Raw genomic sequence first — 24,187 nt, forward strand, 5'->3', positions numbered from 1 at the left:
TTCCTTTAGCACTTCTGAGAAAATCTGATTTTCTATACCGCATATGTCGAGTCTCCACTTGCTCTGCCCATCTCCGACAGAGCCATCAAATAGAAACACTCAGAGAAGATAGAACGCTGGTTCTTCACTGCTTTGCCATCCTGTGTCAGCACCAGGTGGCACTTGGAAGTCTGGGGATCTTTGGCATATTTTTGAAGAAACTTCATGCCTAAAATTATCGTGCAAATATATAAGTAAAGTTGTATGTTTTTGTATTGTGAACCATTTATTTCATTAATATTATACCAGAACACAATAAGATAACTGTCTGCTTTAAAAGATTGGATAATTCTAATTTCTCTGTTTTCCTTTTTTGAAAACCACTTACCGTATTCGACCCAATGAGCGCCCAGAACGCTTAAAAAATGATAAAAATGAAAAGGTGCTAATAATTCAAAATTATTGCAAATCTATACCGTTTTATGTAGTTTTGGTCTTTATTTATGCCTGGGAAATTAAAATTGAGGCCTCAAAAAGGGGAGGGGCACTTCTAGGGACATGGGCGCTAATTAGGTCGAATACGGTACATGGAACAGTAACATATGAAACCTAAGGTCACATTCAAGGTATCAAAAAACATGTAAGATAACAGCGTACAAGGTAGCCAATGCAGCAAAAGTCTTAAGATTTCTGATGGAAATAAACCTGTGTTATAGGATAGTAAGTGGGACAATATGTCATGGAGATAAGCCAAAACTGTACAATTTGTGGGAGAGAGAATTGTATGGAGGCTCATCACTTTGTATAGTTTGAATTTTTAAGACATTTAAGTCATGTCCTAGGCTTGGTTATAACCAGAACAAGGATGGTAAGCCCCATCACTCAATCAACACATTTAAGTCGTTTCCTAGGCTTGGTTATAACCAGAGCAAGGATGGTAAGCCCCATCACTCAATCAAGACATTTAAGTCGTGTCCTAGGCTTGGTTATAACCAGAGCAAGGATGGTAAGCCCCCATCACTCAATCAACACATTTAAGTCGCGTCCTAGGCTTGGTTATAACCAGAAAAAGGATGGTAAGCCCCATCACTCAATCAACACAATTAAGTCGCGTCCTAGGCTTGGTTATGACCAGAAAAAGGATGGTAAGTCCCATCACTCAATCAACACATTTAAGTCGCGTCCTAGGCTTGGTTATAACCAGAAAAAGGATGGTAAGCCCCATCACTCAATCAACACATTTAAGTCGCGTCCTAGGCTTGGTTATAACTTATAACCAGAAAAAGGATGGTAAGCCCCATCACTCAATCAACACATTTAAGTCGCGTCCTAGGCTTGGTTATAACCAGAACAAGGATGTTAAGTAGGCCTGTTATGTGGAACTGAACCAAATGATGGAGGAGAGGTGAATTATACTTGTATGAGTGAAGGAGAAGGATAATGAGAAGAGTTGTTGACTGAGTAGTGATGAACCAACCTTTTAAAGCTGCCTGTAGGATATCATCTCTTCTGAATCTCTCCACCTCATTGTACAGGCGGCAATATGTCCATACCTATGGAATTCATCATAATAGAAACGGTATCAAAACCCTGGTATTTATTATATTTACATCATACACCTGTCTCGCCTGTAAGTGTCACCATACACCTGTCTCCCCTGTAAGTGTCACCACACACCAGTCTCCCCTGTAACTGTCACAATACACCTGTCTCCCCTGCAACTGTCACCATACACTTGTCTCCCCTGTAACTGTCACCATACACCTGTCTCCCATGTAAGTGTCACCATACACCTGTCTCCCCTGTAAGTGTCACCATACACCTGTCTCCCCTTTAAGTGTCACCATACACCTGTCTCCCCTGTAAGTGTCACCATACACCTGTCTCCCCTGTAAGTGTCACCTTACACCTGTCTCCCCTGTAAGTGTCACCACACACCAGTCTCCCCTGTAAGTGTCACCATACACCTATCTCCCCTGTAACTGTCACCATACACCTGTCTCTCCTGTAACTGTCACCAAACACCTGTCTCCTCTGTAAGTGTCACCATACACTTGTCTCCCCTGTAACTGTCCCCATACACCTGTCTCCCCTGTAAGTGTCACCATACACCTGTCTCCCCTGTAAGTGTCACCATACACCTGTCTCCCCTGTAAGTGTCATCATACACCTGTCTCCCCTGTAAGTGTCACCATACACCTGTCTCTCCTGTAAATGTCACCATACACCTGTCTCCCCCTGTAAGTGTCACCATACACTTGTCTCCCCTGTAACTGTCACCATACACCTGTCTCCCCTGTAAGTATCACCATACACATGTCTCCCCTGTAAGTGTCAACATACACATGTCTCCTTGTATCCGTAACCAGTCACTTGTAAATCCTAAATGTTATATAATATTCTGTACATGATTTTGTCATACATTTCATATAGGTGAAGTTGCGCCAAATATGTTTATTGACTGTCGAAGCATTATTATTACCTGTCTTGCCTGAAGCCATACGTGTTTCAAACGGTCATATACCTTTCCATCTTTACTGAGGCAGTTGAAAAATCCCCTGTTAACAACAAGCATACATGTACATATACGTCTGTCAATAGCTTAAAACGTATATGCACAGAGAACAAAAAAGATTTTAAATATGTCTAAGTAAATTATCTTTTTGTGGTGTTTTGTGTGTATGTGCATCCTCGATATTCCAGGGGTTCCAATCACTTACGATCTCTGTCTAGGGGTGTAGAGATCGGAACCCCTGGAATATCGAGGATGGTGTAGGAGGGGGGCTACTAACTGGGTGAAGACTGGAACAGTATAATTACTCGCATTGCATGTGTTTTGTTTTCCTAAGTCAAATACAATTAGTTTATACCTGAACGCAATTCCCTGAGGGCAAGTGCCATACCTGGTTGTACCTTACTACTACTCAGTTAACACCACATAATACAGTATTAAACTTACAACAATAAATCAAAGGATTACAAATAACAATAACATCAAAAGTAAATAAATTGGTCATAGAATTTCAGTACGATGTTATTACATATTAAAATGATTTAGCTTAATTTTGTAATCAAAATCTCGAATAATATAATAAATCGAATGTACACAAATGTTCTAATAAGCACTTTTTCCTTATGAAATTACTATAAAACAAAGTTTTATGGTGAATATCCCAATTTCTTTAATTTTTCAAAATCTCATATTTTCTTGGGTGGTGGTGGGGGGGGGGGGTTAGTTTTAGCCTTATCTAAAATTCGTTTTCTACATTACTATTTACATCAGTTTACTGGAATCACTGGTCAGGAAGAGCAACCGGCTATATAGTGTTCGGAGGGTCACGGGTTCGAACCATGATTTAGCCGGGCATTTCTCGATTCATCCTCGATATTCCAGGGGTTCTGATCACTTACGATATCTAGTGATCGGAAGCCCTGGAGTATCGAGGATGTTCTCGATTCTCTTACAAAGAAACCGTTACAAGTGGCTAATTCATGATGATTACCAAATGAACAGTTGACAAGATGGGACAATAAACATATAATCCGGGTTTTTTTGGTTTTTTTTATAATTTTATTATTGATTTTAATACGTAATCCCGATCCTTCGTACAACTGGATGTCCGTCAGTACTTACCCGTATGTTTCGTCATGTGAATGTTCTAACCAAAAATCCATGGTGCGGTCCAAATCGTTGGTTATCCGCTGGTAAAATTCATAAAGGCGGGCTGCCATTTCTGTGAAACACCACGCATGCAGTAAATAAATTGAATAGATAGGATGGTGGTAATATTGGTCGATACCATTCGTTTTTAAAAGGTACCTTGAGTCGTCCACACCGGCTCGATTGCGAAAAAATCTTATGAAAAAAAGGGTATATATATAATAATATGTATAACAGATACCCATTTTTCGCAATCGAGTCCCTGTGCATGTTATGTCGCAAAATACAATACAGATATCTCTATCATTTCTTTTTAAATAAACTTAGGAAACGATTACTTGATACATGCCCATAGCAGAAAGTTTGCTACGAGCCAACGTTTGAACCCAGCAACTCCGCTATCTTTGTAAAGATATGAAGATATATGTGCTTAAAAGTAGAGATTTTTTTTAATTTATAATACAGATATCTGTAATTTCATCATACATGATATATGATTTAGCTGCAATATTGCATCCTTGATACTCTAGACAGGGGCGTAGGAAGCGGGGGGGGGGGGCATGGGGGCAACTGCCCCCCTCCCCCCTCCCCCCCTGTTCCCCAGGACGGGGGGGCAAACAAGTCTTTTTGCCCCCCCCATTTTCGCCGACTGAAATTTTCTAAAAATGCTTATTTGAGAGAAAAAAGGGTCCTCCTGCACATTTTTCATATTTCATTCTAGAAAATTTTCCGCTGCGCGGCGCATTTCCTAAAACGTTCAAGCACATAATGTCAAACCTTAAATAGTAAAAATTCAATACACACGAACTAGACTAAAAATGTCCATCAAGGGGTACTATTTAAAAAATGCTCTTAAAAGATCAATTTGTTTATATGTCTTAGCGAGACAATTAATTTATTTTTTATGTTACACAACAATGTGCCGATGGTGTGAAGCCGGTATATTCAGATCGAGTAGGGTTGCATAATGTTATGACGACACAATTATCATTTCTAAATGCAGGTAGCTTTAAATCGAAAAATAACCATGTTAAGAACGCTTTATAATCATTAAAATACATCGTAAAACTCATCTCAGTCATTCTAAATCGTATTTTTTTCCTCGGGGGAGACCCCCGGAACTCCCCTATCACCAAATTCTCGCGCCTTTGGGTGCTCGCAAATTCATCAAAATGCATCGTAAAACTCATCTCAGCCATTCTAAATCGTATTGTTTTCCCCCGGGGAGACCCTCCGACCCCCAAACACCAAAATCTTGCTCTTTCGGGCGCTCGCAAAATCATCAAAATACATTGTAAAACTCATCTCAGCCATTCTAAATTACAATATTTTTTCTCGGGGTTCACCCTCAGACCCCTAAAACACCAAAACCTCGCGCCTTCGTCGACGCTCACACCCTAATTTGGCCAATTTACGTATTCGTTAATTTCCTTTTAGCGACCCCACTGCCTATATATGTGTACAATGATTAAATTTAATGATATATGAAAAATGTACATAAAGCATATATGGTTTGGAGTTGAATTAATCTCCTCCTGAAGGTGCGGCGGCGGCGGGGAGGGGTTACAAAGTATTGAGGATTTTTGCCCCCCCCCCCCTATAACGTTTCATCTTCTTACGCCACTGCTAGGGTACGATCTCTACACCCCTGGACTATCTCATAGTAAAATTGAAGGCAGCTCAGCGGAAAACATTTAACCAATCACAGGCTAGCAAAGATTTCCTTTGAAGATCAAAGCCACACAGTCAGCCAAAGTTTACCGTTAAACGGCTCTTTTGATCAAAGGACTGAATTACCTGTACTGTTCGGTTGCCTCCAGTTTGTCCAGGGGTGTGTAGAGATCGTAAGTGATCGAAACCCCTGGAATATCGAGAATGCAATATTGTAGCCCTAAAGACTTTTAGACAGATAACGGTGTCATTTTAAGAGCTACATGTATATTAAATGTCTATTACTGCTAATGGAGGACAGTAATGATTATGCAAATCATTATTAAAACGTTTGTATGCATTTTATCGTATCACTTACGTACTTTGTACTATAGGTAATAAAAATTAACTGTAAAAAATATCGAATTCACAAAGAGAATTTATTTTTTCACATAAATATACGGCAGGTCTACAAATTGTGAACTTGATGTCTTGTTAGCGGTACGGTAGATATTAAGAATGGTCGTTATGTTGGTTTTGGGCAAAAGTAATAATGCATGTATATATACGCATTAAATTATTGAAAACATACAAAAAAGTATAGAAAATTGCGTCCGAGTGATTTTCTGAGGCTATGCTCTACTAGGACACACGTATATATAAATTGTAAGCACCATTTCGTACCCGCCAAAAGGTACAGTAGGCCGGGTACGTATATTCGTTCAATATAGAAGATATATGATGATGATGATCAGTGATGATGATGTGAGGAATGATTACTAGCCTACAATTTTGTTTTATTTAAATCCAAAAAATGCTTTGAAAAATATACAATTATAAAAAAAATTATCAAAGAGACTTTTTATAATTTCAATTCAGCTTTTTAAATTGTTTTCAGAAAAAAGTGAATTAAAATGAAGATATCAGATGGGTAGGGATAATCCCCAAACGGCTTGCTCAGTACAAAGGGAAATAACTCTGATTTATAAGGAAATTCTATTTAATTTATGGGGCTTGGGTAAGTCTATCGTAGCTTTGAAACTACTAGAACATTCAATATCAGTTTAATTATAGTCTAGAGGTATTCACAGTTGTAAGATATTGAATAGAAAGCAATACAATAGCCTAATAGCTTATGAAGCGATCATATAATGTGATCTTTTTCCGGAGAATTACGGAAATCGCCGACAACAGCAACAGCCAGTATAAATTTAGAATCTCTTATAGAAGCGAAACTTTTTGTTTAGTATCCGATGTATTTGACCCGACACATCTTCATTTAATAGATTATAATTAAATTTTTCTTGATGTAGTTTGTACATTTTAAACAACACTTCACTTACGAGCTTCAATGATTATGGAAACAGAATTACTTACTTGTTTAGTTCTGTGAATAGTTCTGTGAAATTTCGATCAACCAATCGGGTTGGCGCGCACCGGAAGCATCACAAGGCGTGGGTTGCCATTGTTCAAGACGTTTACCGGGTCCACGCGGTAAGACGACGAGATCAAGATATTTGTACGTATTTAAAAATTTTTAAACATGGGAGGCCGTGAAAACGAACAGTTCAGAAAGTTGTTCATCGGTGGGTTGAGCTATGAAACGACAGAAGATAGCCTAAAAGCTCATTTTGTACAGTATGGAAATGTTGTTGACTGTGTGGTAATGAAAGATTCGAACACCAAAAAATCACGAGGCTTCGGCTTCATAACGTATTCCTCTCCTGAAGAACTCGAACAAGCACAAAAGGCTCGCCCCCATAAAATTGATGGCAGGGGCGTTGAATCTAAACGTGCCATGCCACGAAATAAGGATGGCGGTGAGGGAGAATCGTCACAATCGTGCAAGAAAATGTTTGTTGGTGGTCTGCCTGACGATATCTCCGAGGATCAGATTCGTGGAGTATTCGGGGAGTACGGGGAAATTGAAAAAGTAGACTTAATCAAGGATAAAACCACTGGTAAAATGAAAAGATTTTGCTTTGTGACATTCTTTGACTATGACTCCGTTGATCAATGTGTGTTGAAAAAGAAACATGACATGGGTGGTAGATTAGTAGAGGTGAAAAAGGCTGTACCAAAAGATCAGGAAGGTGGCATGGGAGGACGCGGTGGCGGTCGTGGTGGTGGCATGATGGGAGGTGGTCGAGGTCGTGGTGGTGGCATGATGGGAAGCGGAAGAGGAGGTGGACGCGGCGGTGGCGGCTGGGACCAAAGCAGTTACAATCAACAAGGCGGATACAATGACTTTAACAACCAAGGAGGTGGTTATAGTGGCGGGAATGATTACAATCAGAATTGGAACCAAGGAGGTGGTGGTGGCTACGATAGCTACAATAGTGGTTACAACAACCAAAACCAAAACAATGGTGGTAATTGGGGTGGCAATCAACAGCAGAGTTTCGGACAGAATTACGGTGATGGTTATGGAGGTGGAGCTATGAGGGGTGGCGGTGGTGGTGGAAACTACAACCAGCAGAGATCCGGCCCATATAACCAGCAAGGAAATTACAACCGAGGTGGTGGTGGAGGTGGAGGATACAACCGACGCTAAAATATCCAACACTCAGAGACTTTATTTATCATTGATATCAGTACTCACTGCATAAAAATTATTTCCTTGACCGAAATCTCATTTTTGTTGTCATGACATTTAAACGCTTTAGAAAACATCAGATTTATGCCATTCAACACTATCATGGATCCTGCATATTTCATATTTCTTTGTAAATTTATCCTGGTGTTGAATGTGAACATTCAGTCAATCTGTTGATACTTTGTTTCAATGTAGTGTAAACATGTTTTAATTTGCAAGTGATTGACATTTCACGTAAGTTTACCTCCGCAAAATAAAACCTTTATTATTGATATTGGTAGAAAATTAATCATATGAATTGTCCTAATGTTAAAAATGTTGATAATTCATGTGTGTGTTTTTGGGTTTTAGTAGAGGAATCAATATACCAGGTTGATGTAGATTAAATGGCTTGTAAGTTAGTTCATGAACTGTTACAACTTTAAAGTACCGTTAATTTAGTTGAGATGCACAATATAGACACAGCAAAATATAGTCGCAGGTTCTGTTATTGAGTCTGTTGTGTTAATACAATTTTCTATTTGATTTGTACTTTTTTTATGTACAAATAATTAGAAAGGATATTTATTACATCTAAAAGTTAAAACTTAATGATGGGGGCCATGTACCAACTTGATAATGAAGCTTTGGAAAGTGAAAGTTAAATAGCCATTTTCATGTTATGATATGTGTTGTTATATATAGTAGTGTATTGTCACCTACGTTATAATTTGTCTTGTGTAACATTATTGTCTATGTTCTTATTTTGTACAGTAACTTTTTTAAGGATATAAATTTAGAAAAAACACCCAGAACAATCTTTAACTACATCCAAGTAAAATGTATACTAGAGGCCTTTCATTTCTGGGTTGTTACATACTTTGTGTGTTTTTGTGTATCAGATTGTCCTGATATACTGGTCATGGAACATTCTATGTTTCAATAAACATGAATTGATGTCATGCATTCTTTGAATAAAATAACTATGTAACTAGCTAAAATAATAAGTTTGCTTTTCTTTTTTTTTATGTTGATCAGCCATTAGGAAAGTTAAATGTGCCGTAATTTTCACTCACAACTCGAGAAGAGCTTTTTTGATATCATATTACCCCCAAAAACTACCAACATTTTGAGAATTACAATAGTATAGTAATACTTATTATGTAAAAGTTTTCATTTTACAAGCAAGAATAAGAGCTGAAAATGATTTTGGCAATATTGCTAAAAATTATTCTATTTACGTCTACAGTGAAATGAATACATCCACGAAGCCAAGTTGTGGTGTACAGATTCATTTCATATATTTGTGTTATTTGTAAAGTGATTTCTGCAGGTACATTGTATATTTCAATCTAAACATACATAAGACATTAAAAAACCAGGATTTTATAGCACATAAATTTGGTGTTGTAACTAATGTTTATAAGGCATCATACATGTTTCTCTGTTCATCAAACCTGGTGGTTTTCAAAGGATCCCTGAAGAATAAATGGTTTGTTAAAATTTTCGTCTAGTTACGGCACAAATAACTTATTATACTCCATCTTTGTGTATTACAGATTTGCCTGCCCTTTTGGATTGGTGTTGATTGTGATGTCTGATGTGTTTGTGAGCAGTGTAACATGTGGATACAGTGATTTATAGGACTTCCCTAGAAAAGTTATTTCAAATTATTGAAAACCATCTATATTTGTACTGGGACTATAATAGTCATCAAAATGGTAAAATAGTATTCTGGACTCGCCTTTAAAATCCTACGAGTACATATAGAATGCTGTAAATAGTGATACAACTGATACCTTCCCAAATACAAGCTAAATTTAGACAAAGATATTAAGATAACTATTGCAAATAAGGTATATTTAGATATCTTGATGTGAAAATTACTAAAAATTTAAATACATGTAATTACATATTTTATGTACTCTCACATTTTTGAAAGAATCTATAGAAATTCTGGGAATTGATCTCTTTAACATAGCTTTTTATCCCCCGCTTTCTCCGAAACGGGGGATATTTATTTGGGCTTGTCTGTCTGTAATGCTTCGTGTCCGTGCAATAACTGTAACAAATGTAAACCAATTTTCTTCAAATTTAGTAACAAGGTTAAATGCCTGAAGGACTCTGCCAAGTTTGATCACGACTTTTCAACAGACCTTATTTAGCAGAATTATGGCCCTTTGCTTGAATAGAAAAAAGTCAGTTTCTGCCACTTCCGTACAATAACTAATAAATATTAACCAATTTTCTTCAAACTTGGTAACAAGTGCCTGGCCAGGTTCGATCAACTCTTTCAGCAGATTTTATTTATCAGAGTTATGGCCCTTTAATTTACTACAAATGTCATTTTTCTGCAGTTTCTGTGTAATAACTAACAAATGTTAAAACTTGGTAACAAAGTTAAATGTCTTAAGGGCTTAGCCAAGTTCGATCGCCACTTTTGGCAGATCTTAATTAGCAGAGTTATGGCCCTTTGATTTAATAGAAAAAGAAGTCATTTTTTCTGCTACTACCGGACAATAACTAATAAATATTAACCAATTTTCTTCAAACTTGGTAATAAAGTTAAATGTCTTAAGGGCACAGCCAAATTCGATCGACACTTGCGACAGACCTTATTTAGCAGAGTTATGGCCCTTTGATTTAATAAAAAATAAAAAAAGTCATTTTCTGCCATTTCCCTCAGGATATAATGCCACAGAATTTTTTCGGGATGCGATTAATTATTTTTTATAAGTTTAACTTAAGATGAAATTTGAAGATCAAACATTTCAATGGTGGTAATTGTATAAAGTTAGTAACTTTTGTAACTGAAGAAAAATACTAAATCGTCTGCTCCTCTTTTTGATAGTGAAAAAAATACGATTTGTCAGCGGTTGATCATCTTTAAGGCATTTGACCTTGTTGCCAAGTTTTAAGAAAATTGGTTAATATTTATGAGAGTTATTGCAGGGCCATCATGATGACCAATCGGTCTCAAAATGCAATATTCACAACTAAGGTTCCAACATGTATAATTATGACGCTAGGAGAACCTATATTTTTCAGTACTTATTGAGTAATGGCAAAGGAAACTTCAACTTTTAAAATCCAATATGGCCGCTCGGCCATTTTGTTAACCGAACGGTCCCAAAATACAATCATTATTATTATCTTTATTTTCCTAAAAAATGAAGAGTACATATTCATAGTATATATGGTAATAAAATGGAATAACATGTACAAAACTACGGAAAGAGAGAGAGAAATTACACAACCTAACTATATATAAGAGAAAAGGGCAAAATTATCTCGGATATTATATAAAAATATTTCAATGTATATAATATATTATTAGTATTTCCCACAGGAAAAAAAAGGGCATGGTGCTGGGTTTTGAAAAGGGCACTTTGACCACGATAAATACCAATCAGAGAGGCACAAAGGTTATATCGACGACTTCCAATACAAGGGAAAATCTTTAAAACTGTCTTGTTGTTTGTGTAATTCTGATTCAACTTAATATCATTTAAATGCTTTAAACTCTCTGAGTTGCTAAGTAATATCAGGACATCTATTTAATTATTCTGAGTGTACAAAATGATTTTGGAAATTGTTATCTGCCGATCCTATGATCATGACTATAATTGATTCACAAGAAAGATCTAAATTTCATTTATATTAATTAAAAGAATAGGAAAAATGCAAAATGTATTCTTTTATTTCAATCCAATTACCTTTATTTTAATATATATATCTTTTTTGAAATATTAAAAATACTGTATTGAATTGAATAAGATAACATGTTTCATAATAATGGATTATTAATTAAAAAAATGTTCTAAATTTACAAGCACTAAATTAAGAAAATACAGATAATTAGAGTAGTATTCAAAATATTTTAATTTAATCTGAAAGAGAAAAAAATTGATTTTTTTAATTTGATTTATTTTAATTAATTTGCTATTAATAATTTTATTATTATTAATATATCTTTTCTAAAAATAAATTCACATCGAAATTTTTAAAAAATAATACCGTTTTCATTTTTAAAAACGTGAATATTTGTAAAAATCCGGAAATTCAATACCTCCGGATCTACTTTTACAATACACCCAAAATGGCGACCATTACGATTGCAAATCTTGTGACATCCATCACATATAGATAGGCCTATAAATTAACATTAAAAACGTGAGTAAATAATTTACAGTTGTCAGCAGTATTTGTTTTTGAAGTAATGCTCACTATCTGTAGTCATAAAACTTTTTGAAAGGCCAGCTGATTGATTTGTGTTGTGAAAATATATGAGCTTACGTAAAAATACCTAGTGACCTTGATCTAGGGGCCACTCGGGTTTGGTCTTTCATAGGTCATGCAGGGGTTGTGAAAATTAGGCTAATATCTTTGAACGACTTCTTCTAACTAACCAAAAGGTCCAGGGTACTCATATTTGGCCTGTAGCATACTGGGATGAAGGGCTACAAAAGTTCTGAAAATAAATGACCTTGATCTACTTTCAAGGTCACAGGGGTCAAATAGGCTAAAATCTTTGAACGACTTCTTCTAACTAACCGAAAGGTCCAGGGTACTCATATTTGGCCTGTAGCATGCTTGGATGAAGGGCTACCAAAGTTGTGAAAATAAATGACCTTGATCTACTTTCAAGGTCACAGGGGTCAAATAGGCTAAAATCTTTGAACGACTTCTTCTAGGGTACTCATATTTGGCCTGTAGCATGATGGGATGAAGGGCTACAAAAGTTGTGAAACTTAATGACCTTGACTTATTGTCAAGGTCACCGGGGTCAAATAGGCTAAAATCTTTGAACGACTTCTTCTAACTAACCGAAATATCCAGGGTACTCATATTTGGCCTGTAGCATGCTGGGATGAAGGACTACCTAAGTTGTGAAAATAAATGACCTTGACCTACTTTCAAGGTCACAGGGGTCAAATAGGCTAAAATCTTTGAACGACTTCTTCTAACTAACCAAAAGGTCCAGGGTACTCATATTTGGCCTGTAGCATGATGGGATGAATGGCTACAAAAGTTGTGAAAATTAATGACCTTGACGTGCTGTCAAGGTCACCGGAGGTCAAATAGGCTAAAATCTTTGAACGACTTCTTCTAACTAACCAAAAGGTCCAGGGTACTCATATTTGGCCTGTAGCATGATGGGATGAATGGCTACAAAAGTTGTGAAAATTAATGACCTTGACGTGCTGTCAAGGTCACCGGAGGTCAAATAGGCTAAAATCTTTGAACGACTTCTTCTAACTAACCGAAACGTCCAGGGAACTCATATTTGGCCTGTAGCATGATGGGATGAATGGCTACAAAAGTTGTGAAAATTAATGACCTTGACGTGCTGTCAAGGTCACCGGAGGTCAAATAGGCTAAAATCTTTGAACGACTTCTTCTAACTAACCGAAACGTCCAGGGAACTCATATTTGGCCTGTTGCATGCTGGGATGAATGGCTACCATAGTTGTGAAAATGAATGACCTTGGCCTACTTTCAAGGTCATAGGAGTCAAATAGACTAAAATCTTTGAACGACTTCTTCTAACTAACCGAAAGGTTCAGGGTACTCATATTTGGCCTGTAGCATGCTGGGATGAAGGGCTACCAAAGTTGTGAAAATAAATGACCTTGATCTACTTTCAAGGTCACAGGGGTCAAATAGGCTAAAATCTTTGAACGACTTCTTCTAACTAACCAAAAGGTCCAGGGTACTCATATTTGGCCTGTAGCATGATGGGATGAAGGGCTACCAAAGTTGTGAAACTTAATGACCTTGACTTATTGTCAAGGTCACCGGGGGTCGAATAGGCTAAAATCTTTGAACGACTTCTTCTAACTAACCGAAAGGTCCAGGGTACTCATATTTGGCCTGTAGCATGCTGGGATGAAGGACTACCTAAGTTGTGAAAATAAATGACCTTGATCTACTTTCAATGTCACAGGGGTCAAATAGGCTAAAATCTTTGAACGACTTCTTCTAACTAACCAAAAGGTCCAGGGTACTCATATTTGGCCTGTAGCATGATGGGATGAAGGGCTACAAAAGTTGTGAAACTTAATGATCTTGACTTATTGTCAAGGTCACCGGGGGTCGAATAGGCTAAAATCTTTGAACGACTTCTTCTAACTAACCGAAAGGTCCAGGATACTCATATTTAGTCTGTAGCATGCTGGGATGAAGGACTACCTAAGTTGTGAAAATAAATGACCTTGATCTACTTTCAAGGTCACATGGGTCAAATAGGCTAAAATCTTTGAACGACTTCTTCTAACTAACCAAAAGGTCCAGGGTACTCATATTTGGCCTGTAGTATGATGGGATGAAGGGCTACAAAAGTTCTGAAACTTAATGACCTTGACTTATTGTCAAGGTCACCGGGGGTCGAATAGGCTAAAATCTTTGAACGACTTCTTCTAACTAACCGAAAGGTCCAGGGTACTCAAATTTAACCTGTAGCATGCTGGGATGAATGGCTACCATAGTTGTGAAAATGAATGACCTTGGCCTACTTTCAAGGTCATAGGAGTCAAATAGACTAAAATCTTTGAATGACTTCTTCTAACTAACCGATAGGTTCAGGGTACTCATATTTGGCCTGTAGCATGATGGGATGAAGGGCTACCAAAGTTGTGAAAATTAATGACCTTGACGTTCTTTCAAGGTTACAGGAGTCAAATAGGCTAAATTCTTTGAACGATTTTTGTTAACTAACCCAAAATCCAGGGTAATCATATTTTGCTGTTGGCAAGCTGGGATGCAGGGTTACCATAGTTATAAAAATGAATGACTTTGACCTTCTTTCAAGGTCACGGGTCAATTAAGCTAAAATCTTTTAACTACACCTTTTAATTAGCCGAAAGGTCCAGGGTATTCATATTTAGTCAGTAGCATGCTGAGATAAAGGGTTATCAAAGTTGTGGAAATGAATGACCTTGACCTACTTTCAAAGTCATGAGAGTCAAATATTCCAAAATCTTGAATTTTGAACTTCTTCTGAAGTTCTACCAGTGTGATTAAGCTGAAACCTGCATGAAATGATCCTGACATGGTCCCGACCAAGTGTTGTTATATTTTATGTCAATCCAAAATCCAAGATGGCTGCCACAGATGATCCAAGATGGCTGCCACAGATGCCATCTTGAAAACACATTTTGAACTGCGCTCAAGTTCTACCAGTGCAATTTAACTGAAACTTGAAACATGAAATGCGGCTGATATGATCTTGTCAAAGTGTTGTTATATCTCTGGTTGATCCCAGATTGAAGATGGCTACCATATGACACCATATCTAATTATTTTCCTATAAAGCTATTGCCAAGATAGTCAGATGACCGTTAAGGCCCTTGGGCCTCTTGTTTAAAATAGTACGTAGAATCCCCTGATTGACATTTTTAGTCTAGTTCACGAAAATGTGCAGAAGGACCCTTTTTTCTTTCAAATGTGCAATTTTAGAACATTTCAGTCGGCGAAAATGGGGGGGGGGGGCCAACAAGAAATGTTTGCCCTTGTCCAGGGAAACGGGGAGGCAATTGCCCCCCCCCCCCCCCCCCCCCTGACCCCCTCCAACCCCGACCCCCACCTCCCACACCCGCTTCCTACGCCCCTGTATCTACATTGCCAAGTAAAACAGCATAGTTCTATGAAGCTTTAGAGTATTTGATGGAAATATGACAAGAAGTGAGAGGTATTTTCACCCGTTAATTATGTATATATTATACATGAATACAGGTGAACATGTACATTATTAAGCAAACATGTACAATGTACATAGGTCTACAATGTATATGTAAGGTATATTTTTGCTTTGAATACATAAAAGTACACATAAAATTTAGATATATAGTTAGGCTGATTTTTTTAAGTAAATCAGATGGAAAAAAGTTATATAACTAGTGACATATAGGGGAATGTCAATTAGATGGATAGAGACTATAACTAGGTATATATAAGGAATGTCCATTAGACGGATAGGCACTATAACTAAGGATATATAGGGAATTTCCATTAGACGGATATATATTATAGTTAGGGCTATATAAGGAAAGTCCATTAGGCGGATAAAGACTATAACTAGAGATATATAGGGAATGCCCATTAGACGGATAGACATTATAACTAAGGTTATACAATGTATACGGAATGTCAAATATTGATATAATGATAAAAGAAATACACGTACTTACTTAGTCCGCTAAACATGCCTATATTATTAGTTTTTCTTCATTTTTTTCCTTATTATAAAGTCTATATATTAGGCCAATTTTTTTAAAAGCCTAATAATATTGGCAGGTTTAGCGGGATAGTACATAATATCATGACAAATGAAAATAAAATAATGGTAGAAGCAAGTATCAAACCATATAATATAATGAAAACCCTTCTTTATGGCTACAAAAACCTGTACAGTATATGATTATTTACACTTAGAAACTCTTCACAAAACGTTTGCATACGTTTCAACGTTTATTAGATTAACACAGTAATCAGGAACCTGTAGTCGATAAATTTGTGTTTTCAGTCGATAGTAGATATGTCCATTAGACAGATGAGATTTCCTGCGATCGGATGTTTGGAATGTTCACGCGTCGCGCATGCACATAGGGGTTGTTTACACTCGCCGAAAGATAATAATATGAAATAGTGACTAGGTCGGTCCTATTTATTTTCAGTTTTTCTCCATTTTGAATAAAATTGTTATACAAACTTTTAAATATTGTTATTAACATAAAGTACACAACTTTTACAATTAATTTTAGTCCTAAAATTCTTTTTATCTTTTATTACATGATTTTTTAGTGATTTAGTCCCTTTAAGCTTCAATATTGCCGCTAGGCCCTTAGGGTCTCTTGTTTGATGAGATATAAAGTTTCGTCTTATAAAATAGACTCAATTATAATTAAGTTAACACAATTTAAGAAAATTGAAAAAAGAAAATTTATATATATATATATAGCGGTATCCTAGCAAGCCTTCCCTACGTAATCTACTTAGGCTGTACATATACATGACCTACTTTGTTAGGTCATACTAAACAACTACATCACGAACTAGAGCAAGTGGGTAGGAGCCAAGTAGTGGCGCCTGTGAGTATAAAATGGATGTAATATTACCGATAAATCTTACCTTCTGCTGGTTCGTCGTTATATCAACCCCTGCAGCTATAATTAACACGTTGAAGTTCCTTGTAACGCAAGTTATCTCCCTTCTTCAAATGATAACAATTGTTTATCTGTTTGTTCAACTCAAGCAGAAAACAAGAGGTCCAGAAGGCATGTGTCGCTCACCTGGTAAATCTTGCAGGTCATCTACCTGTTTATACAATACACAGTTAGCTAGCTAGCCTTTTTGACCCCTTTTGACCTTAAATGGCGGTTAAGGTAAGTCAGTTGCATAAATTTGGAAGCCATTCAATCCACCATGCTACAGGCTTCATAGTTATCGACAAGGTGTCATTATAGATTTTAGCCTTTTTGACCCCTGTGACCTTGAATGAAAGTCAATGTCATTTATGTGAACAAACTTGGTAGCCCTTCATCCCAGAACGACATATGCTTCATATCTGGTATCTAGGCTTGTTAGTTATTGACACGAAGTTGTTAAAAAGAATTAGAATTTTTTGACCCCTGTGATTTTGAAGTTCAAGGTCATTCATTTGAACAAACTTGATAGCCCTTCATCCCAGCATGCTACAGACCCGATATCAGTACCCTGGACCTTTCGGTTAATGAGAATAAGTTGTTTTAAAGATTTTAGCTTTTTTGATCCCTGTGACCTTGAATGAAGGAGGTCAATGTCATTCATTTGATGTTTAGGATGGCCCGATATCAGTACACTGTGCCTTTCAGTTTATAAGAAGAAGTCATTTATTTTTTTAGCCTTTTTTTACCCCTGTGGCCTTGAATGAAGGTCAAGGTCATTCATTTGAACAACTTGGTAGCCCTTTATTCCAGCATGCTTTAGGCTTAATATCAGTACCCTGGGCCTTCCGGTTCTTGAGAAGAAGTCGTTTGAATAAAAAGTTTACGGACGGCGCAATGATGAATTATAATTGGCTTACTTTATATCCAGATATAATTGAATACACATACGGGTGTTTTATGGACAGACATTTAGCTTTTTTTTAGTAATTTGAAAGAAACATTTCGCAAACAGCATAAAACAATTAGCATTTAGGATAAAATATTTCGCAATAAGTATAAAACATGTCGAACCGGCTTTTCCAAACTTATTGTCGTTGTTATGTAACACGAAAATCAAAACAATAAATACCAACATATACATTTGGTGTTTTGAAAAGTGGAATTTTAATCAGTCTATATTACCGATCGTTCTTCACGATAATCATGTATATTGGACTGCGAAGAAATTTAAGACCCAAAACATTTTTTTTATAATCAAAACACTCAAAACAGCTAAGCTATGAAATTAACAAATAAATATTCATGTAAACATACAGGAAAGCATTTCGGTCTGGCCCGCACGGTAGGTTAACACCTATAAATCGAGAGGCTGCCTTGATCTATCCGACAACCATTAAATATGGACTTAGAAGTCCAAGACAGAAATATAGTTTTTAAGGTAAATACAGAAGTTTTTCATAACATTTTGGAGAAAACTCTGGTAATAAAGTCAGACACACAGATATATAAATGTCTGGCCTGAATGACGTTATTAAAACAGATTTTGAAACTGACATTGTTTGTCTGGAGATATTTACACCAAAATATTGAAATCACAAAACATACCTTCATACAAATCTTGTTATGACTTTTATTTAGTATGGTTAATAGAGTCACATTTATAAATAACCGTGAAGTATAGCCAATATCATAGGGAATAATTAAGTTGAACGCCATTAACTTTTTCGTTACATATATCCTTCATATAGGGATTGGATTGCGCTTTTATGTTAACCATGCTTGTATGGAGCAATTCCTCTAAGAATATATTCTATGGGGCGCGTTAGCGCCCCATATTGAATATATTCTTAGAGGAATTGCTCCATACAAGCATGGTTAACATAAAAGCGCAATCCAATCCCTATATTTACACTCACACGATTTTTTATTTATACTTTATGCAATAAAATTGTCATTTGAAAGTGACGTAATTATTCAATAAAAGTCGGTCAAAAGTGGGAGGAGCTTACTCAATTGAACAGCGAATTATGACGCTTCACGTAAGATAGAATTATTCATCCGCGACGACAAAAAAGTTCAATATTTTAGTGTTAAGTAAACATGACAAACAAAGAAAATTTATGAGATAATTTTATTTAATCAGATCAGATTTTTAGATATATATTCAATTTTGCTAAAAGTTAATATATAGCGTAGTAACATAAAGTATTTGTACTCGGCCACATGTGTGAACTCGGTGACCGTTGTGCAGCGTTTGCCGAAGTTGTCAAAAACCAGTTTTCAAGTAGCTCAATGTGTTTGAGATTGTCGTCTGACTTGACGATATTACATCCTTGGGAGTCATGTGATTATATAATCTACGCTTAGATCCATCGCCATCGATAGATTGAATAACTTCACTTGTGTTCGATGGATACAATGTAGCTGTGTTGACGCGTAACTGTCAACACGTGGATTACTAGCGGTGCATGTTTTATAATACACACGATTAAATTCTCAAAGAACATAGACAAGAGGATATGTTTATTACTGACCTCTGTCAGAGGGTCTCACGCCCGTCCACCCCAAAGACTTGATCGTAGGACGAACACAGACACAGAGGTAATGTTTACATTTGACATCCATCATTTTTAACAAAAGTGAAAGCACTGCACGTCGCCCGGTCGGGATATTTTTCCCGTTTCTTTATACAATTGTTAATTTTAAAAATGTTTGTATCATGTATAAATATAAAACATATTATGTATTATTGTTCATATCTTTCCAAATTTCTATGAAAAACAACTATATACACGTAATGTTGCGTCAAAATGTAAACAAAGCCATGTGTTTCTTTAAAAAAAAGTAGCCCCTTTACGTTGCATAGAACATTTTCATACGCAAGTTCAAAGTTCAATGTTACCATGCAGTTATGGTAAACATAATCGGCTAGTACTTGCGTATAGTGAACAAGCCTAGCAAGTGTAAATATAAGGTTATTCAAAAACAAATCCTTTACAAGGCTTTGTAAAAGTTACAAGGCTAGTCGAAAAAAAAACTCCTTCAAAAGGCTTCGCAAAACTGTGTCCTTCACAAGGGTTTTCGAACACTTTGTCCCTTCACAAGGGTTTTCGAAAACAATCCTTCATAAGGATGTTCAAAGACTTTGTCCTTCATAAGGATTTTCCAAATGTGTCTGGCCCAAGGAGTTTTGAAGACTTTGTCCTTCACAAGGTCTTTCGAGGTCAATTTGTCCTAATACTGACCAACAATGCGGTAGATTTTCACTTGATTGTTTCTCTTGTTCATAAAGATGGGTGCCTCTTGGGTTATGAGAAGCATTGTTCTTTGTTTATTTGAAGCAACTGTTCGTGCGAATAGTGCGTCGCCTGATCCCAAGAGAAGTTTGGCCTGAAATACGTTGTTGACCACCGATCTGTGGTCTTCATACACAACAACTGACCGTGAGAACAGTGACCCGAACGGCCTGCGAGCATTCCGTACAACCATGATGACACCATATCTGACACCGACCAATCCGTGAACCAGACCGACGGATGTCCATCCGAGCGTATCCCGATAACAAAACCCGTCCAGCGTCTGACACTCGCCATCACCCTGGTAGCAATGGAGCTGCTGTCGTAAAAACACGTCTGTTGAAGTGGCGTAAAGATGTTCGGAAACCGGACAATATCCCAAATACTCTCCGAATGAGAACAATTTTGTGAAAATCTTTGTGACAAAAATCAACTGATAATCGTAGATTTTGATGCAAGCTGGATTGAGCCACGAGTTGCCACAATACACATACAGTAAGGCATTTCCAGATGACAGCCCATAGCAAGGCTGATCTGTGGAAACAAATGTATGTTCATGTGGCACCTTGTCTCTTATCGCGTACAAATGGATGACATTTCTTTTCCCGAACGTAACGGCTATACTGTTGCATTCAGTTTCGACAACATCGAAGGGAGGTGCTAAGAGGTCAATACAATTCACAAAAACAAAACGAGAAGAAAACATTTTGATGCTGTTGTTGTTGGAATCTACCAGTACGATCCGCCCGTCCGTCAGTATGGTAGCTCCAGTAATCAGACAATTCTTTGAGTCGGATGGAAGCTTGGCATCAAATGATTCGCTCATTCGGAGACCAAAATAATAAGGAATGTCCCCACCTTTTCGTTCAACTTCTGCTGAAGAATCTTTTAGTTTGAATGAAGACACCGCGCACGCTACGTAGGCCTGTGTGCGTCTTTTGATGTCGCTGAGAGTATTGGGAAGCCGGGTAAGGCGGCGGTGTCGTTCTTGGAGCTCTTCAAGAGTAACTTGTAGTACCTCCACAGATGTACTTAACTGGTTGATTGATTGCTGGCTTCCTAGAGTAGTCGCCAGGGTTACCTGAGAGCGTGTATCATCAATAGCCATTTGAAAATCGGTTTTTCGCTTTTCCAGGTTTATACGATGACTCTCGACAATTTGGCCGATCATAGTACGAATATTGCGAATGCTTTTCTCGTCCTTGATCTTGTAATTTCTAAGAAGCGAACGCTTGGAAAGAGCTCCATCAGTATTGCCTTCACACCTCTCAAGATCGAGTTTAACTTGTTCTAAACTCTTTTGCAAAACTTGAAGTTTATTAAGGGTTTCATCAAACTGTGATTTTAGTAAGCCTTTGGTAACAACTGAGCACTTGCTGTGCTTATAAACAGCACACGTCTCACAAATCTCTCGCGTGTGAGTTTGACACAACACAGAAAGCTGCCCCTGATGACAAGTGCAGTTCGTCGAGGCACTGTCTATCGATTCAGGATCTTTTGGCAGAGAATCCAACATGCTAACAAACCTATGGTCTGTCAGAAAATCCTCAGCCCACCGCTGACGCGAGGACTTTTGATCAGGTGCCGCCGTAAATGCACGACAGATAGGACATTTAAATCCTTTCATACGTCTTTCGTGTGTGATCGTCCTTGACATAATATAGGAGTGCAGACAACTCTTGCAGAACCCGTGGCAACATGGTAAACTCTTTGGTTCCTTAAGCTCCTCTGTGCATATAGGGCAACACAAATTTTCCTCTTTGTAAGTAGCCAGCGCCATTGTCGATCTAGTCTATGGATCTACATAAAAAAAGAAACAAAAACCATAAAAAGGAGATTTGAAATTACAAAGTATTCACTATCGGCAGAGGTATGTGCAACCCGAAGTGCAATTCCCTTTATCAATACATCTATATCAATCAAAACTATATTTTTTTCTTCAGAAATTTGCACAATTTAGATAAACATTCAAGGAACACACTATCATTTCTGTATATCTTTAGATTTCCATAAATTTTTACACTTCGTCACCATGGCATTATTCTCTTTAGTTATATGTATGAAAAGAACAATACAGCTGCATGGACATACACAGGTCTCTCCGCCGTCAGCAAAGGCAACGAATGGGTCTGAATGAACTCGTATATTATATTTGATATTCCGCCACTCTCATTGCATTTGGCTGATACAATGTCACGTGGAAGGCGATATTCAGCATATCGACTCGATTTTTCCATTTTTAGAAACACAGAGTCAAAATTCCCTATTGGGATGTCACACCCGTGTCGATATTCCTATTTTGACGTCACTTCCAAGTCGATATAATTATTGCGATTATGACTTCATAATACCCCAACGTCAAATTCTTCGGGAAAAAAATGTAGTCGAGCCATTCTCCATGTATTTCTATATTTCTTAGCACGAAGCAAACATTTCAAATAATTATCATATCTAATATAAAAATAACGACCTTTGATTCGGCTACGCCGTCGGTTATTACTTATTCTACTCGGGTAATATAACACCATATTAACATCAACAAAGGTCCATAATATGATATGTATTAGAACATGTACTTGAGTTGTTTGCGTTGGTCACGTTCACTAAAGGCACGCTAGCCAGTAGTCGCTTAGCCACAGAGGAGAGCCTGTCAAACTTCTGGTAGGCTGATAATCCAATGTTGTATCAATGGAAAAATCAGAAACATATATTATATATATTTCTGGAAAAATATACAAATAACAAAATCAAATTATGATGTATGCTATTTAAAACATTAATATGCACCGAGAACATTGTTTAACTATACACTTTAAAAAAAACTTTATACAGTTTACATGGTTCAGTGAAAATCTCACAAAAACCTCACCTCTTTTAAAAGTAACGATTCCTAGTCCAACTCGATAAGTCTTTGCTTCGAGTGTAAGTTGACAGTGTATCATTACATCATAACCATAAAACACGATTACGGGTTAGTTCTACAAAAGACATAGATTCAGAGTCCACGAACAGTGTCTTGTTTACATTATTATCCGTGCGTTCCATTTCCGCGTCCGTGCCAGTTATACTGGATTGATACGACACCGCGTTTGGATTTTTACAATATGGCGACATGCAAATGAATGTGTGTTTGGTGTTAGTGTTATACTGCCTGTGTATGTCTGGTGTTAGTGTTATACTGCCTGTGTATGTCTGGTGTTAGTGTTATACTGTCTGTGTATGTCTGGTGTTAGTGTTATACTGTCTGTGTATGTCTGGTGTTAGTGTTATACTGCCTGTGTATGTCTGGTGTTAGTGTTATACTGCCTGTGTATGTCTGGTGTTAGTGTTATACTGTCTGTGTATGTCTGGTGTTAGTGTTATACTGCCTGTGTATGTCTGGTGTTAGTGTTATACTGTCTGTGTATGTCTGGTGTTAGTGTTATACTGTCTGTGTATGTCTGGTGTTAGTGTTATACTGACTGTGTATGTCTGGTGTTAGTGTTATACTGTCTGTGTATGTCTGGTGTTAGTGTTATACTGCCTGTGTATGTCTGGTGTTAGTGTTATACTGCCTGTGTATGTCTGTGTTAGTGTTATACTGCCTGTGTATGTCTGGTGTTAGTGTTATACTGCCTGTGTATGTCTGGTGCTAGTGTTATACTGCCTGTGTATGTCTGGTGCTAGTGTTATACTGCCTGTGTATGTCTGGTGCTAGTGTTATACTGCCTGTGTATGTCTGGTGTTAGTGTTATACTGCCTGTGTATGTCTGGTGCTAGTGTTATACTGCCTGTGTATGTCTGGTGTTAGTGTTATACTGTCTGTGTATGTCTGGTGTTAGTGTTATACTGTCTGTGTATGTCTGGTGTTAGTGTTATACTGTCTGTGTATGTCTGGTGT

At 37.2% G+C, this 24,187-nt stretch overlaps 3 protein-coding genes across 4 annotated transcripts in view; 1 reads left to right on the plus strand and 2 right to left on the minus strand.

The window, feature by feature from the left end:
• LOC138335856 (N-acylglucosamine 2-epimerase-like) overlaps window positions 1-17,107 on the minus strand; it is a 33,860-nt gene extending 16,753 nt beyond the window's left edge. Inside the window, exons 1-5 of one of the 2 annotated variants that reach the window (XM_069285015.1) lie at window positions 16,995-17,107; window positions 3,614-3,713; window positions 2,462-2,537; window positions 1,457-1,532; window positions 39-208 (exon numbers count right to left, since the gene is read on the minus strand). In XM_069285015.1, the coding sequence (XP_069141116.1) occupies window positions 39-208; window positions 1,457-1,532; window positions 2,462-2,537; window positions 3,614-3,711 (420 nt within the window). In that variant the 5' untranslated portion in view covers window positions 3,712-3,713; window positions 16,995-17,107. Of the gene's footprint in view, window positions 1-38; window positions 209-1,456; window positions 1,533-2,461; window positions 2,538-3,613; window positions 3,714-6,667; window positions 6,762-16,994 lie in introns of those variants that run through there. The other variant, XM_069285016.1, reaches the window with a different exon arrangement.
• LOC138335857 (heterogeneous nuclear ribonucleoprotein A1-like) lies at window positions 6,719-8,872 on the plus strand. Its single transcript, XM_069285017.1, has one exon. The coding sequence runs from the start codon at window positions 6,834-6,836 to the stop codon at window positions 7,842-7,844; it is 1,011 nt and encodes a 336-aa protein (XP_069141118.1). The 5' UTR covers window positions 6,719-6,833; the 3' UTR covers window positions 7,845-8,872.
• Window positions 17,108-18,859: 1,752 nt separating the features above from the next.
• Window positions 18,860-23,351, minus strand: LOC138335858 (uncharacterized). The gene is made up of 2 exons (XM_069285019.1): window positions 23,177-23,351; window positions 18,860-22,107 (listed from the first exon to the last, which is right to left on the minus strand). The coding sequence occupies exon 2, from the start codon at window positions 22,085-22,087 to the stop codon at window positions 20,246-20,248; it is 1,842 nt and encodes a 613-aa protein (XP_069141120.1). The 5' UTR covers window positions 22,088-22,107; window positions 23,177-23,351; the 3' UTR covers window positions 18,860-20,245.
• Between the last annotated feature and the right edge of the window lie 836 nt (window positions 23,352-24,187).

Source organism: Argopecten irradians, chromosome 12 (genome assembly GCF_041381155.1).
Source record: "Argopecten irradians isolate NY chromosome 12, Ai_NY, whole genome shotgun sequence".
NCBI lineage: Eukaryota > Metazoa > Mollusca > Bivalvia > Pectinida > Pectinidae > Argopecten > Argopecten irradians.

Coding starts and splice junctions, on each gene's coding strand:
- LOC138335857 (XM_069285017.1), top strand. CDS start 6,834: ATGGGAGGCCGTGAAAACGAACAGTTCAGAAAGTTGTTCATCGGTGGG.
- LOC138335858 (XM_069285019.1), bottom strand. CDS start 22,087: ATGGCGCTGGCTACTTACAAAGAGGAAAATTTGTGTTGCCCTATATGC.